The sequence below is a fragment of the Eptesicus fuscus genome, chromosome 22 (genome assembly GCF_027574615.1).
Source record: "Eptesicus fuscus isolate TK198812 chromosome 22, DD_ASM_mEF_20220401, whole genome shotgun sequence".
In the NCBI taxonomy this organism is placed as follows: domain Eukaryota; kingdom Metazoa; phylum Chordata; class Mammalia; order Chiroptera; family Vespertilionidae; genus Eptesicus; species Eptesicus fuscus.
In genome coordinates, this window is record NC_072494.1 from 34,333,997 (window position 1) to 34,349,042 (window position 15,046).

The 15,046-nt window shown below is 42.4% G+C and overlaps 1 protein-coding gene across 1 annotated transcript; it reads right to left on the reverse strand.

The window, feature by feature from the left end:
- Positions 1-2,882: 2,882 nt before the first annotated feature.
- On the reverse strand, positions 2,883-10,004 carry C4BPB (complement component 4 binding protein beta). The gene is made up of 6 exons (XM_028129212.2): positions 9,909-10,004; positions 9,187-9,357; positions 7,844-8,020; positions 4,839-4,932; positions 3,752-3,878; positions 2,883-3,074 (listed from the first exon to the last, which is right to left on the reverse strand). The coding sequence occupies exons 1-6, from the start codon at positions 9,964-9,966 to the stop codon at positions 2,931-2,933; spliced, it is 771 nt and encodes a 256-aa protein (XP_027985013.2). The 5' UTR covers positions 9,967-10,004; the 3' UTR covers positions 2,883-2,930.
- Between the last annotated feature and the right edge of the window lie 5,042 nt (positions 10,005-15,046).

Genomic DNA, 15,046 nt, shown 5'->3' on the forward strand with positions numbered 1-15,046 from the left:
ACTGCTGATTATCTCCTTTCTGAAACTCTCTTCTCCCTGGGCTTCCATTCGCCTAGACTCCTACACTTTCCTGACGTTCCAATCTTACTAATTGTTCTTTCTTGATTATTGTTACCCTACTTTCTCCTTCTCATCTCTAAATATGGATACATCCCAGGTTCTTCTTTTAAATTCTTTTTTCTTCACATCTTTAATTACCTTACTTACTCTCATGGCTTTAACTATTCCCTATAAGATAACGATCCTCTAACTACATCTTTATCTCTGATTACTCTCCTAAATGCAGACTCACATTGCCTATTGGATATCTTACAAGTACCTTATACTCAGCACATCCAAAGGGGAACTTCTCATTTCCTGCCCAGAGCCTAACCTCTGACCCCAACATTAAGCCAGGCTCCCAGGAATACTATTTCAGACTTGCCTTCAAACTCTTCTCTCCCTCATCCTCCAACGTTCAATCAGTTGACATAGTATTTTTATTGGATTTTGCAATGTCTCTCTTATCTGCTGTTTCTTTTCTATTTCTACTGCCGTCAAACCAGTTCAGGTCCTCATTGTCGCTCATGGGGACTATTGTAGTGGGTTCTCTGTCTCAGTTCTTTTCCTACTTCCACCGATAGTACCTACAGTCTGTGTTCTGTCCTCATCACTTCCTTGCTTGAAAGTCTTCCATTTGTACTCGCTGCCTACCAAATAATTTTAAAATCTCCAACATACCCTTTAAAGCCCTCCATAAACTCACTGTAATGGATCTTTCCAGTTTTTTCTCTCATCACTTCCTATGCTTTATACAGGCCAATTCAGACAATGTGCTACTCCCCAAACAGGCCCCATTTTTCCTGCCTCTGCAGAGCACCTCTTAAAAATTATTATTTAGCCCTGGCCAGTGTTTCTCAGTGGTTAGAGTGTCACCCAGCACACCAAAGGATCATGGGATTGATTCCTGGCTAAGGCCACATACCTGGGATGCAGGATCAATCCCCAGGCCAGTCAGGTGCATGTGGGAAGAGAGGCAACCAATGCCACATTGATGTTCTTTCTCTCTCTCTCTCTCCTCTCTCCCTCTCTCTTTCGTCCCCCCCTCCCTCCCTTCCACTCTCTCTAAAAATCAGTGGGAACAAATTATTATTTTAAAAGTTAACACCTGTAATTACATCTTTTAAGACAACTGTTTTCATCTGTACCTATTATTGCCTGATCCTTTTCTATAAGAATAAGTTTTTCAGTAAATTCAGTCATAACAACTTGTCTTTCTGTATTTTATTTCAAGATTATATTTTACAATTTTCTGTTTATATATATGTGACCGTTACAACCAGTTGACTGGTCACTATGATGTGTACTGACCACCAGGGAGCAGACACTCAATGCAGGAGCTGCTCCCTGGTGGTCAGTGCGCTCCCACAGCCAATCTCCCACAGCCAGCCAACCTCCCGTGGGCCCTCTCCCTGGCCAGCAGGCCCAACTGGCCCCTATCAGGACTGGGCGAGACAGCCCCAATCACCGGCCAGGCCAAGGGACCCCAGCCATGCAGGAATTCATGCACCGGCCTCTAGTTTTCACTATAAAAGGCTGCATTACATTTGATGTGTCATAATTTACTTAACATTTCTCTAAGATGGGACATTTCAAAGGCTCACAAGTTCTTACTAGGGCAGACAATATAGGTAATAACATAATGAATAGCTTCAAATTAAAAACCATTTTGCTCAAGTTATATTAATTCTACAAGTGGACTTACTTGGTTAAAAAAGCTCAGGCTCTCTTACTACATTTCTCAAATTATTTTTTCACTCGGAATGTCTCCTCCCTAATCTTTGTCTCTAACTTCTCATTTTTAAAGGCTCAAATAACTATGACATCTTCCTTGACAATTTTCCTGCCTCTGACTCTTCCCAGATGGAAGTCATGCTCCTCACATGTGAGCTCCCATAGCATACTGTTCTGTGAAAGGTGCCCATTTCATCCTAACCATCCTAAATGAAGACATGGGCATGCATGTCTTGTGTCTATTCAGAGACTGTGGGCTACTTGAGAGTCTCTCCTCCTCCTCCTCCTCCTCCTCCTCATCCTCCTCCTCCTCCTCCTCCTCCTCCTCCTCCTCCTTCTTAACTTCGCCTAGAGATTTTCCATTATTTCAAGCTCTCTTATGTATTTTGCTTGTATTTTACTCATATTTCCTATGTGTCTTAAACAGAGGGCAGAGTTGGGGTTGGAAGAAGCTTGTGATATCAGCTCAGTATAACATCTTGACAGGAAACCCTTGGGATTATTGTGTCTTCTGGCCTCAAAAAAAAAAAAAAAAAAAAGAATATATTCGCTTGTGTTGCACCATCTCAAATTTACCATGCAGGATGGGTTTCATCCAAAAAGCCATGAGCAATCTTACTTACTGCGGAAGATTTGGAAACCTGTTTTCATAAATAGGATATCGGGGCAAAACCCAGGAGAGAGTTTGGATCCTAATTCTACTTATTCCTCAATGGCCCATTTTAAGATATAACTGTTCTGAGCCTATTTCCCAAAATAAATGGTTAATTTTTACCTCATAATTTTGGTTCACTTGAGGCTAATTTTGGCTGCATCGTTCCTGTCTCATATTAATATGAGGCACACTCTTAGTTATGATCTGAGCTTTTGATTTTCCTGGCATACAGGAAATCAAACCCTTTTCTCCCCATTAATGTGTTGCTAATTCTTGTCTTAAATAGACAACCATCACACTTGGTCTTTCCACATTCAAACACATACACACACACACACACACACACACACACACACACACACGGTCCATCATACAACTGCAGTTGATTACTATGAAGTTGCTTTTCAGTCCAATGAGAGAAAATTCTGAAACCAATTTCAGAACCAAGAGGAAACTTTATTTATAGGTGTATTGACATTACCCAGTCAACTCAGCTACAATGTCAGGGCAATATTTTTGCCTCCAACTCAGCTTTCTTTGTTTCCAGAGAATGTTTTAGCTCTTCCATTGTTGAGCCGTTTTCCTTTAATCTTTGCATAAAGTTCTCTACGGCTTTGCAAAGTTCCTCACTCTCTTGAAAGGCAAGCTGAAGAAAGAAAATTTTTTGTAAATGACAACTTAAGAACAGAGAGCCAGCTTGATATTCTGAAGATAATGAGTAGTGCTTAGGTCTGTGAATGGGGCTCAGAACCAGGCTAACTTACATAGGGATGTGGATCTTAAACATGATGCTCAAATACACTTACTATTATCCAAGTAGTAAATATAAACTAAAAGAGGAGTCTCAATGAAAACTGAGTTGTCACCTTAGCTCAGTGGATAGAGTGTTGGTCTGCAGACTGAAGGGTCCCAGGTTCAATTCCAGTTAAGGGCATATGCCTAAGTTGCTGGCTCAATCCCCAGTAAGGGGAGTGCAGGAGGCAGCTGATCAATGATTTTCTCTCATCATTGATGTTTCTCTCTCGTGCTCCCTTCCTCTCTGAAATCAATAAAAATATCATAGTCATGAGTTTATGTGCCTTGCTCTATAAAGTACATGAGACAATGACACCTACTAACAGCACCTCGTCGGGTGGCAAATGGGAACTACCATATATAAAAATGTGAGATAACAGTTTATGGGCCCCATTCCACAATCAGGTCAAGGCCAACCCATTCAAGAACATCCCAAATTGATCAGATATTTACTAAGCATGTACTAGGAGCAATGCCAGGCCCTGACGATCCAGCTGTGGACAAGACAGACAAGAGCCTACTACTTACCAGTGCCTTCTCATGTGCAGTCTGTGGAGCTGGTTTGGGAGCTTCTGGGATCAATTCACAGACCGGAGGTGCACCGTTCCAGTCCCCATCGATGCACTGCTGCTCTTGTGTGCCCACCAAGCGGTATCTGAACAGAAATTAGAATGGCCACAACGCTCAGCCTTTCACCTTCTGAACTGGGCAACTAAGGCAGGTTTTGTGTTGCTGTATTTCGGTATTTCTTATTGTGATGGAACCCACCTCTCTGCCCTGGACCCATAAGGCATGCTTAAGTGCTCTCTGTATTACAAGGTAGTACTAAAGTACAACCGCTCCCTGGGGTGTGGAGAGCCCAACTGATGAGTCAACCCGTAAAACGGGGAGAAGTGAGAAATTCTGAATATGTGCGTTTATACGTACAGTTTTTGGAAGGGGAGGTGAGGGGAAGAACTTTAAATAAGCACCTGTCATCTAGTCTCTAAAAAGGAGAAGAAAGCTAGAGACAGCCTTCAAATGCATCCTACTGAACTGGCTGAAAAGAAGCTGCAGCTTCTAATCAGAAAAAAAAAAAAAAAAAAAACGTGAGAGTTGACTGCAAAGTTTGCTGGAGGAACATAATGAGATTGAAATGCTAGTGAGGGCACATAACCCTGAGTCAATAAGAAGGAGGCAAGGGAAAGAAAAAGCGAGGCGATCTGTAAGGTGGGTGACCAGGCAGTCTAAATTAAGGCTAGACTTTAGGGTATTTTAAGGACCTATATTCTAAATCTTTCTATTTCTGCAGTTCCGTGTGTTCTGTATTTCCTTGAATTTTTTGTTCTGAGGTTCCTTAGAAAAAATATACATTTATAATATCTATTTTGTCTTACCTAACCGAAAAAAAAAAAAGATGATGCTTTAATTAGGATAAATAGGAAGGTTAGTCTGTCTTCTAGGGATTGGGTGGAGCTGGAAATGGACTAAGGCAGCTCTCAAAATTAGAATGAGCTCAGAATCCTGAGCAGTAGGAAATCAGGGGACTAGTTTTGAGACAGACTGGGTCATTCCCGAAATGAATGCTACTAGTCAATGGGCGAGCTCTTGTATTTGTAAGGCTGCATCCTCTTACCTGTCTTCACAGTGGTAAGTAATGGTAGATCCTGAGTTGAAATCTCCTCCTTCATAATAGCCATGAGCTGGGTTCTGAGGAGGGTCACAGTCTCCTGAGGGACAGGAGCAATAGGAGAGACAGTTTTGAAGTTCAGTTATGCTCAATTAACAACACCCGCTACGTGTAATGGTCTATGCCAGCACCTACCATCATCATAGCAGCACGTGTGGCATCTAGGGACATGTATGTTCTCCATTCATTTCCTTCTGCTCAAACTCATATCTGTCCATGGGAAAGACCCCCTCCCTGGGCTCATCCTGAGTCATTAGCGATCTGAGAGGAGGACTTTTCTGATTGGCAGGAGCTCAAGGAAAGGAGGTAAAGTGGTAGAGATGCTAATTGTCAGTATACAAGAAAAGAAAACTTAGCCCACAAACAGAAGTCGAAGAAGTAACTCTGAAACAGGAAATCAATAGCATGAGCTCAAATGGAGGCTGACATCCCCCAAGGGACAGAGTTATACAATATGAGAGCTTTGTCAAAACAGAGAGAGAGAGAGAGAGAGAGAGAGAGAGAGAGAGAGAGAGAGAGAGAACAAAGCTAGGATCATTGAGGATGAGAATTGTGGAAAGAGGGCTGGAGGAGGTACTAGATGTTGTGAGTTTTAGTTCTGGCTCTTCCAGTAACCACATGGCACTAAAGAAGCCATTTCATCCCTCTTGGCTTTCTTCCTAACCTATACGATGAGCAGGTGAAATGATATTATGCTTTCAGCTCTGAGGTTAAGTCTAAACATGTTGATCAAGATTAAAGGCTAAATCAAGAATAATTACATAGGTGTATGTTTACTGAAACATAAAGGTCTTCAATATAAATAGCTGAGTAAGAACAGCAAGACATGAAAGAGTATGTATGTATAATACAATATAATTTTTATAAAACACCATCATATACAAACATCTATGAACAACAAGGTCTGAAAATTATATATCTAAGTACTCTGCGATCCCTGGGTGGTCAGTCTGTAGGTAATTATATTTTTCTCTTTTTATTTTCTGAAAAAATTTTTTACAACAGAGATGCATTACTTGAGCAGTTAATAAATAATTGTTAAAAGATCAAAAAACTGAGTTCAAAGGCTGTATAGAAAAAACAAAATATTTTTTCAATGACTTAAGAAATTCCAGTTTAGATAGGGTTTTCTGGTGACTTTTAAGAGTACAGTTTTGAACTGAAGGAGATGATTTGGATCTTGGACCTAAACAGAAAAGAATCTGCTTTATTCAGTGACTGAGGGAGCTTCCCTTAGAATTGGGCAATGAACTAAAACAAAAAGACAGAAATCCTGCATTTTGGAGCTAAGACAGGAACCACTGCATTTGTTTACTTAAAATATCTGCACAAATAAGAGAAAAAGTCATGAAATAAATACACCCAATTAATTGCCTTTGAGAGCTTCGAATTATAGTGATAGAGGAGGTACGTTCAACTCTTATTGTATACTAGGATCCCAGCACGCGACTAAAAATTGCATGGTGCTGCCCACCCTTGAGTTGCTGGTCCAGCCCTGCCTCACTCCCCGGGCCCCACAGCAGCTGCGGCCGCTGCTGGTCTGGCCCTGCCTCCCTCTCCAGCTCTTGAAGCAGCCACAGCCGCTGCTAATCAGGCCCTCCCCCAGCGCAGGCGTGTGGAAGGCCCCTGCCACCCCGCCCCTGATGCTTCGCTCACAACCTCCTCCTGTCCAGTAGACCCATTATGACATGCCAGTTAATTAGCATATTTCTCATATATATATATAACTAGAGGCCCGGTGCATGAAAATTCATGCACTGAAGGCGGGGAACTCCCCTCTCACAGTCCAGGAGCCCTCAGGGCGGGAGGCAACCTGGCGATCAGGGGAAGGTGATGCCCCCATCACACCTCTGCTGCTGCCACTGCTGGCAGCACAAGCCTTGGCTGGCCCTGGTTCCCTGAGCCTCGGGTGGCCCTGGGCAGCTGGGCAGCCGACATCTGAGGCTTGCCTGTGCCTTGGGCCGCCCCTGGGTGGCTGGGCGAGCTGAGGGGACTGGGGGACTCTGGAGGCAGGCACGTGGAGCGGCCGGACCCACCTAGGGCTGATGGGACTGGGCACTACCATCTTGTGGCTGTGGGTGCCACCACCTTTGATGGCATGGCAGTCAATTAGCATATTCCCTCTTTATTAGATAGGATAAAATAATAAGAAGAAGTACTTTCAACTCTTATTTTACTGTGAGTAATGGTCTTTTCCCCTGTTTTGTGTATTTTTTCAATAAAAACTTGCACTATCTTGAAATAAAAATTTAAAAAATAGTCAGATGGCCCAAACCAGTTTGGCTTAGTGGCTAGAGTGTCAGGCCTGCAGACTGAAGCGTCCTGGGTTTGATTCTGATCAAGGGCACATGCCCAGGTTGCTGGCTTGATCCCCAGTAGGGGGCATTCAGGAGGCAGCTCATCGGTGATTCTCATTATTGATGTTTCTATCACCCTCTCCCTCTCCCTTCCTCCCTGAAATCAATAAAATATATATTTTTAAAAAGACAGATGTCCCAAGTTACCCTGTGCTAGACCTAGTGGACGGGAATCCCACTTGAGAAAAGAAAAAAGCGTTGTTCACTGTCTGAATGCTGCTCTTTAACGGGAATATGCCACTGGAGCTGAGGCCCTGCTCCTTGAGCTCCCCGTGTTTCTTTCTTTCTTTTTTTAAATAAATTTTTATTGATTTTTTACAGAGAGGAAGGGAAAGGGATAGAGAGTTAGAAACATCCATCAGCTGCCTCCTGCACACTCCAAGGTACATGCCCTTGACTGGAATCAAACCTGGGACCCTTGAGTCCATTGAGCCAAACCGGTTAGGGCCTCCCAGTGTTTCTTGGCTGTCTGTTAGATCCTAAACCCTCCCCAGATACACAAGAGAGGAAATCATCCGATGGATGTGGCGAATAGCCTGGCTGCCAGTGTTGATCAACATCCTTGGGATTTGCATTGGTTTCTATTGAACTTACTGCTTCTGCAGATGGGGAAGGGAGGCACCCAGCTGTGGTCCTCTTGGCACTGGCTCCAGTTGCCGCCTTTGAGGATGTAGTGCTCGTTGCATCTAAACGTGACTCTGTCTCTCATTTTCACAGGCCACTGGAAACTAAACTTGCCATTCAGCAGCACAGGGTCGGGACAGTGGCCCACTGAGGAAGAAAACAGGCGGTGACCCGAGAAGGCTAGGATGAAACCCACCACAGCAAACACTAGACCTCCCGGCACTTCATTGAGAAAACAAAGAAATTCGAGCTAAAACTGCACTCTCTTAATAGGGACTAGGACATGATACCAAATGGTATCAATCAGGGTGAGAAAAGACTGGACTGGCCTGAGTGTCACGCTTGTCATTGTCACTCCTGTGCATGACCAAGAGTGCAAAGGTCTTGGTTGTGCACAAGAGCGACAATGGGCACCTGAACTTACTAGAAATAGTTAAGCATCGAACTGGAAATTGCCAGTAGCAAGCTCATCATCCTGTTATGTAAAGCATTGCTCAAAATTCTTGAGCCTAGGTTTGAGGCAAGTGTTTCCTTCTTGTTTATCCAGCCAAGTATATACGTGTACTGCCATTTTTTTACTTCATTTTGTTTTCTCGGGTGTAAAAGCAGGAGAGAATGCAGAGAGGTGTGAATTTGGTCATACGAGTAAGAGGCGAACATGCTGGTGTTCTTTGCCCTGGGGATAAAGGAGAATCAATCCAACTGTTCCTAAAAGTAGCAATAATAAAGAGAATACGGACGACTTTTCCTCCATCTCCGCAGACACCACAAATGCGTTTTGTGAGCTTGAGCAAGTCCCGTGGATCTCAGTTATCACATTTGTAAATTAACGACATCAATTTTTCTCAGTTCAAGGTTATAGGATGAATGAGGTAAAATGATATGATAGATTTGCCTCCAAGTAATAATAACGCAAAGCAGCATTGTAGGAGGAAAAAAGATCAGTCATGGGCTGATACTTGTTGAAGCTGGGTGATAAGTAACTATGCCTTCATTTTACTCACCCGTCTTTTGTATACGTTTAAAATCTTCATAATATAAAAACTGCAAATCAGTATGATATTCAACATATCACAGTCCCCCCCCCCCCCCAAAAAAAAAAAAAGTCATTTTACTATTTGGTGGAAATTCTTTCCTTCTTGGAGGGGTGGTTGAGTCTAAAAGAAGTCCCGCCTCTAGAGGGCTTTAAAAATGGATTCCTAGAAGGTGGGATTCCTGCCTTACAACGTTTTAACAGGAGCTGCTGGAGGCAGAATGTGAAAGAATACAGTGGGATGACAAGGTGGACAAAGAAGCAGAAAGATCAAACTTACAGCGGCACCTGGGGGTAGGGGCGTTCCACTCCTCAGAGGCGTTGCAAAACAAGGTGCTCTCTCCTACCAGGTGGTAGCCCTGGATGCAAATGTAGGTCCCCAGAACGTGTCCTTCCGCCTCCTTTGCAACAACTATGCTATTGTCCACGGAGGGGAGTTCTGGACAGCTCTCTGCTGGAGGGAAAAGGAAACAGATTCCCTGGCACATCAGGTGCTGTGAGGAAGCCCTCTGGCGGTCCCCCCATCTGACTCTCCTTTTGCTGGATGATTGACTCTGATTCCCTGTGCTCTTCCATGTTCCTGTACATCCACGTCCCTCCCTACCCTGCGATTCCCAAAGTTTTGTTTTCGAAAGGTTAACCGGAATTTCACCCAAATTCAGCCGTAAGTTATCCACTCCCAAAGAAGCAATTCCCTTTCCAAAAGGCACTCCTGGAGTTTAGGTAAGACCACTGAAGGTTTTGAAACGGATACTGTTTTTGCTCCTAGCACAGAAGGGGATAGCACACAGGTAGCCACCCACTTGCAGAGCAGACTCACGGTAAATATTTACTAGGCCCCTATGGAGTACAGAGAATACAGCCACGCATCTTGAGGTTTTTTCAATACGACAGATGCATTTCATTGATTTAAATGTCATTAAAATCCTAGACAGAATGCCTCACAACCCACCAACTGATATCAAGTGCCTTGGAAACGGAGCTTAAGGAAAGCATACGTACCATCTGAGCCAGAAATCAGCCACACAACCACAAGACAGCACACAACCCGAAAAAACATCTTGTGATCAATTGCTTGACTCAGGCCTGGACCCCTGGTTTGGATCAAAACAGGTCTTCTAACACCGCTAAAGACCAGACCAACCAACCACCTCCCTCCTAGAGAACGGGTTGTATTGATTCCTCTTCCCTGGAAAGAATGCAAAAAAAAGAGGGGGGAAATTTGTAACAGGAAATTAAAAACAGCTGTATGAAGTTGCTACAGAGAGGACTTTGCAAGAACATAAAGGGGTGGGAAAAGAACTGCCAGTTTTAAAACTCGGTTTCAGAAGTTGCTTAGGTTCTGTTCATGCAAATCCAGCTGACCAGTCCCTTTGAAGTGCAGGCTTACCCTTCCATGACAGACGTGGGCGACAGGGTCTTGCCATGACCTTCACTTCTGTCAATATTTGCCCGTGTTTAAAGTCCACCTTCTGCAACTCTCTCCAGCGTTGCTGGTGGAGAAAGGGGTGCCAATCTCTGATGCTTTTCCAGGTAAAACCCAACTCTGGGCACTACCTCATCCCCCTTTCTCAACTAACCAGCTCTCCCCAGGCTGTGAGCACACTGAAGACAGAAAGCGCAGGGAAGTCAACTACCCTTACCTGCCTCTGATCTTCCCGATTTATGGCTTCCCAGCAAGGAGCTGGGCCTGATGGATGCCAAACCTGAGAAGAACTCCGAAGTCCTGCATGTAAACTAGCGCTGGGCTCTCATAGCTCCTTGTTCATGACTGTTACAGCAATTTGCTGGTTGTCCATGCTCCACGATAAAATAGGAGTACAATTCCTACACAATTTTAGGTTTAAAGAATAGTACAAAAAAATTGTAATAAAGATAAAGTCTAAGGGACACAGTAAGGTCTCAAATTTCATTCTCTCCTCCACGGATTTGCATTACTTTGAAATGACTTGCTCATATCTTTCTCCCATGTTAACTGTTAACAACTCCAGGACACGGAATGTGCCTCGTTGGTGTGCCTCCCTTCCTCTGCACTCCAGAATGCAAAGCAGAATTGCCTGCCCAGTGAATGGAAAGCAATGCGGAATCAAGGAGAAGAAGAACAGTCATCCAGAAACTTGACCACAGCCTCGCAAATCCACACTGATCATTTATCATTTACCACTTAATGTATACTTAACTGCCTTTATAGGTTTTCCACAGCTTATCTTGGGTCAATATGTGAGTTGCTAGAGAGCAAACACCTTTTAAAGTATAATCTTCCATGGTTAATAACATTCATAATGCTTATTAATGAACTAGTGGCCCAGTGCACGAAATTTGTGCATGGGGGGGGTGGTGCGGGGTTCCCTCAGCCCAGCCTGCACCCTCTCACAATCTGGGACCGCCGGCTTCTACCCGCTCATCTGCCTGCCTGCCTGATTGCCCCTAACCTCTCTGCCTGCCTGCCTGCCTGATCACCCCCAACTGCCCTCCCCTGCCAGCCTGATCCCCCTAATTGCTATTTCCTGCTGGCCTGATTGCCCCCTAACAATCTCTGCCTTGTCCCTGCCACCATGGCTTTGTCTGGAACAACGTCTGGAAGGTCTCCTGGTCTAATTAGCATATTACTCTCTTATTAGTATAAATAAACATTACAGGTTCTTCTAGACCAGTGGTCAGCAAACTCATTAGTCAACAGAGCCAAATATCAACAGTACAACGATTGAAATTTCTTTTAAGAGCCAAATTTTTTAAACTTAAACTTCTTCTAACACCACTTTTTCAAAATAGACTATGTTATGAATGCATTCACTTTGGCCTTTGTCAAAATACCAGGCCATGGTATTTTGTGGAAGAGCCACACTCAAGGAGCCAAAGAGCTGCATGTGGCTCGAGAGCCGCAGTTTGCCAACCACGGTTCTAGACCTTTGAACATTAAGAACAATTTAATCTAATCTAGATTGTTTTCTGGAAAACTAGGGCAATAGGTCAGCTGCAGAATTGTACTCAGACTGGTTTGATTGCTTTACAAAGAATGGTCAGGCAATAATTACTGAAAGAGAGCAGGTGAATGGGGAAAGGTAGAAAAACAAAAACCAGCCATACCTAGGCTAGGGGAAGGGTTTTGGGGAGCTCAACAAGAAGCGTACATGCTCTGGTGCATGTGTGTAAGATTTTGAGAAATTGGGAGATGGTTTTAAGAAGTTCTACACTATGTTATGAATGCATACACTTCGGCCTTTGTCAAATTAATTCACAAAATATTCAATTTGCTTCTCCAATTAGTTTGTGTACATTGACTTGGTATGTAAATATAAAATGAGTATGTGGCAGAGATTTTACTCAACTCAATTAATGAGGGACCATTAAGATGCTATACCTAGTTCAAAGAAGAATTTGAGAAACAGAGATTAATGTAGTCAGTCAGGAAAAGGCATTCTGAAATCACTTTTCCAGTAGATGCAAAACTGGTTAATATTAGACAGGGCAACAAACTAATATTTGGAATCAGCTTTTCTAATTCATGAAAATGAATTTACTGGACAAAATGCATTTGCTTTGCTGTGATCAGAATCATTGTATTATTCTCAGGAAAGAATCACTTGCATTCTTATCCATTTTCTACAAATGGACCTCTACTTTTTATAGTTGTAAAACAAAGGCCTAGTTAGTAGAAAATGAAACATAATTACACACCCCTGTGTAATTTCTGGGGAAATGATAATCCCCAGAGAAGGTCTGCTAGACCGTACTTAGTAATCCACTGAAAAATTTCTCCAGTGATCCCTTTTGCCTAGTTCCAAGTTCTGAGTAATTTTTCTTAACATACCAGATGTTCAACTTCTTGAGGCATATGTATTTCACAGTACCTAATATATATTGTGTTTGAACAACAAATAATTTTAAAAAGTGGAAGTAAATTTTGTCTATTCTTACATAAATATGGGCATAAAATAGAGCATTGTCACAGGAAATAATTCTCCATCTCAATGGTTTACTTCAGATTCAGAATTATTAGGACTTCAGAAAGGTACTAAATTGCTTATATTGTTTTACTAATATTTCTCCATGAAGTATAAAAATATTTATACTAAGTGGGATATAGAGACTATAAATGCCCTCACAAAGTTAAGGTCAGGTTTTGCTTGACGAATAAACTAGAAGAAATCTTTGTTTCTAAAGCTATTTAGATTTTGCAATTACATATAAGGGGTTATAGAATTATATGTTTTATTATGTGTCCAAGGTCAGATAAATTAATAAATAAGCATTACAGGCTCTTCTAGACCTTTGAACTTTAAGAACAATTCAATCTAATCTAGATTGTTTTCTGGAGAACTAGGGCAATAGGTCAGATGCAGAATTGTACTCAGACTGGTTTGATTGCTTTATAAAGAATGGGCAGGCAGTAATTAGTGGAAGAGATCAGGTGAATGGGGAAGGGTAAAAAAACAAAAGCCAGCCATACCTAGGCTAGGGGAAGGGTTGTGGGGAGTTCAACAGGGGTGTACACACTGCAGGGTGTGTGTGTGTGTGTGTGTGTGTGTGTGTGTGTGTGTGTGTGTGTGTGAGTGTAAGATTTTGAGAGAATTGGGAGATGGTTTTAAGAAGTTCTACACTATGTTATGAATGCATTCACTTTGGCCTTTGTCAAATCAATTCACAAAGTATTCAAATTGCTTCTCCAATTAGTTTTTGTATATTGACTTGGTATTTCTTGAATGTCTCACCAAAAAAAAAAAATCTGGGCCAGAAAAGTTGCCTGTATGCAGATTATATGAGAATAAAACTAATATAAATTTTCAAAAGGTCTCATTGTTCATGAAATATTGTAGAGTTTGCTTTGGTTGTGAGTCAAGACAGCCATGCACTATGGAAAGATCAGACTTGATGAATGAAAACTACTCTCTCTTTTAAGGGATAGCAGCATAATTGCAAAGACTACTGCTCACCTTGTTATCCTTTTGGACTTGCTGAAAAGTCCCTACTACCAGCTAGCTAACCCTTATCAATATCTATTTCAACCTTCTTCTTTAGTAATTAAACCCCGTATTTACTGCTGACACAAGACCACCGGGAATTTAAAAAAAAAAAATCCCAGCCTGTCTTGCCTTGGACAAAGCTTTGGCCAATGGGATGTGAGCATAAATGTTATATGCAACACCTAGAAAATATCCTTAACAGAAGTTGGTGTGACCTTTTTGTTCCTTCCTGCCGACTGGAATATAGTATAGACCCCGTTCCCATAGTTTGAGTAGCTATATTGTACAAGAGGTAGAATCTAACATGCTTTGAGGATGATGCGTTAACATGTCAGAAGGACCTGGGTCCTTGATGATTGAGGGAGCTCCAGTTTAGTCTCAGACTGCTTATCTCCGAACTTCACTGTAGATGACAGTAACCTTCTGTCAGACAGAAGGTGCTAGTACTTTGGGTTTGCTGACACCTTCCGCTGAAACCACCTTTCCTCTGAAACACTGATGAATGCAGAAAATAAGGGTCAAACCACAGATTGATTAAAATGATCCAGAAATTTAAATATATTTTATTGATTTTTTACAGAGAGGAAGGGAAAGGGAGAGAGAGTTAGAAACATCGATGAGAGAGCAACATCGATCAGCTGCCTCCTGCACACCCCTTACTAGGGATGTGCCCACTACCAAGGTACATGCCTTTGACCAGAATTGAACCTGGGACCTTTCAGTCCACAGGCTGATGCTCTATCATCCGAGCCAATCCAGTTAGGGCCAGAAATTTAAATGTGGAAAAGAATGTTTAATAGACCTTATTAAATCATGCCTAGACTGTTTCCCATCCCATCCATAAATTCTAAAAAGGCAATGAAATGGATGAGAGAGGAGAGATCTTAGGAAGTGAAAACTGAATGTTAACAATAATGTAAGATGACTAATGAAGAAAACCCAAGTGGATCAACAACTTACTTCCTGAAAGTGGGCAGGGTGGTCGGTGACGGGCGTTACACTGTTTGAGGCTAGGCCTCATTAGATTTGGAATGCTGCTTCCCAAGGGCCCCTCTGTTTCTGAAATTATTTCCCTTAATTGCAAGGATAAATTCACCTATATAATCTGACCTGGTTTCATGGGTAAGGTATTGCATACAACCAAAAAGGGTATTTAAATGCCTTTGGGAATTCAGG

Bases quoted from the DNA above. Each gene is read 5' to 3' on its own strand.
- C4BPB (XM_028129212.2), bottom strand. From the start codon at position 9,966: ATGTTTTTTCGGGTTGTGTGCTGTCTTGTGGTTGTGTGGCTGATTTCT. The intron at 8,021-9,186 runs GTAAGTTTGATC...TTTCTTCCTCAG, and splicing joins CCCTACCCCCAGGTGCCGCT to TGGGCCACTGTCCCGACCCT. The intron at 3,075-3,751 runs GTAAGTAGTAGG...TTCTTTCTTCAG, and splicing joins CTGCACATGAGAAGGCACTG to CTTGCCTTTCAAGAGAGTGA.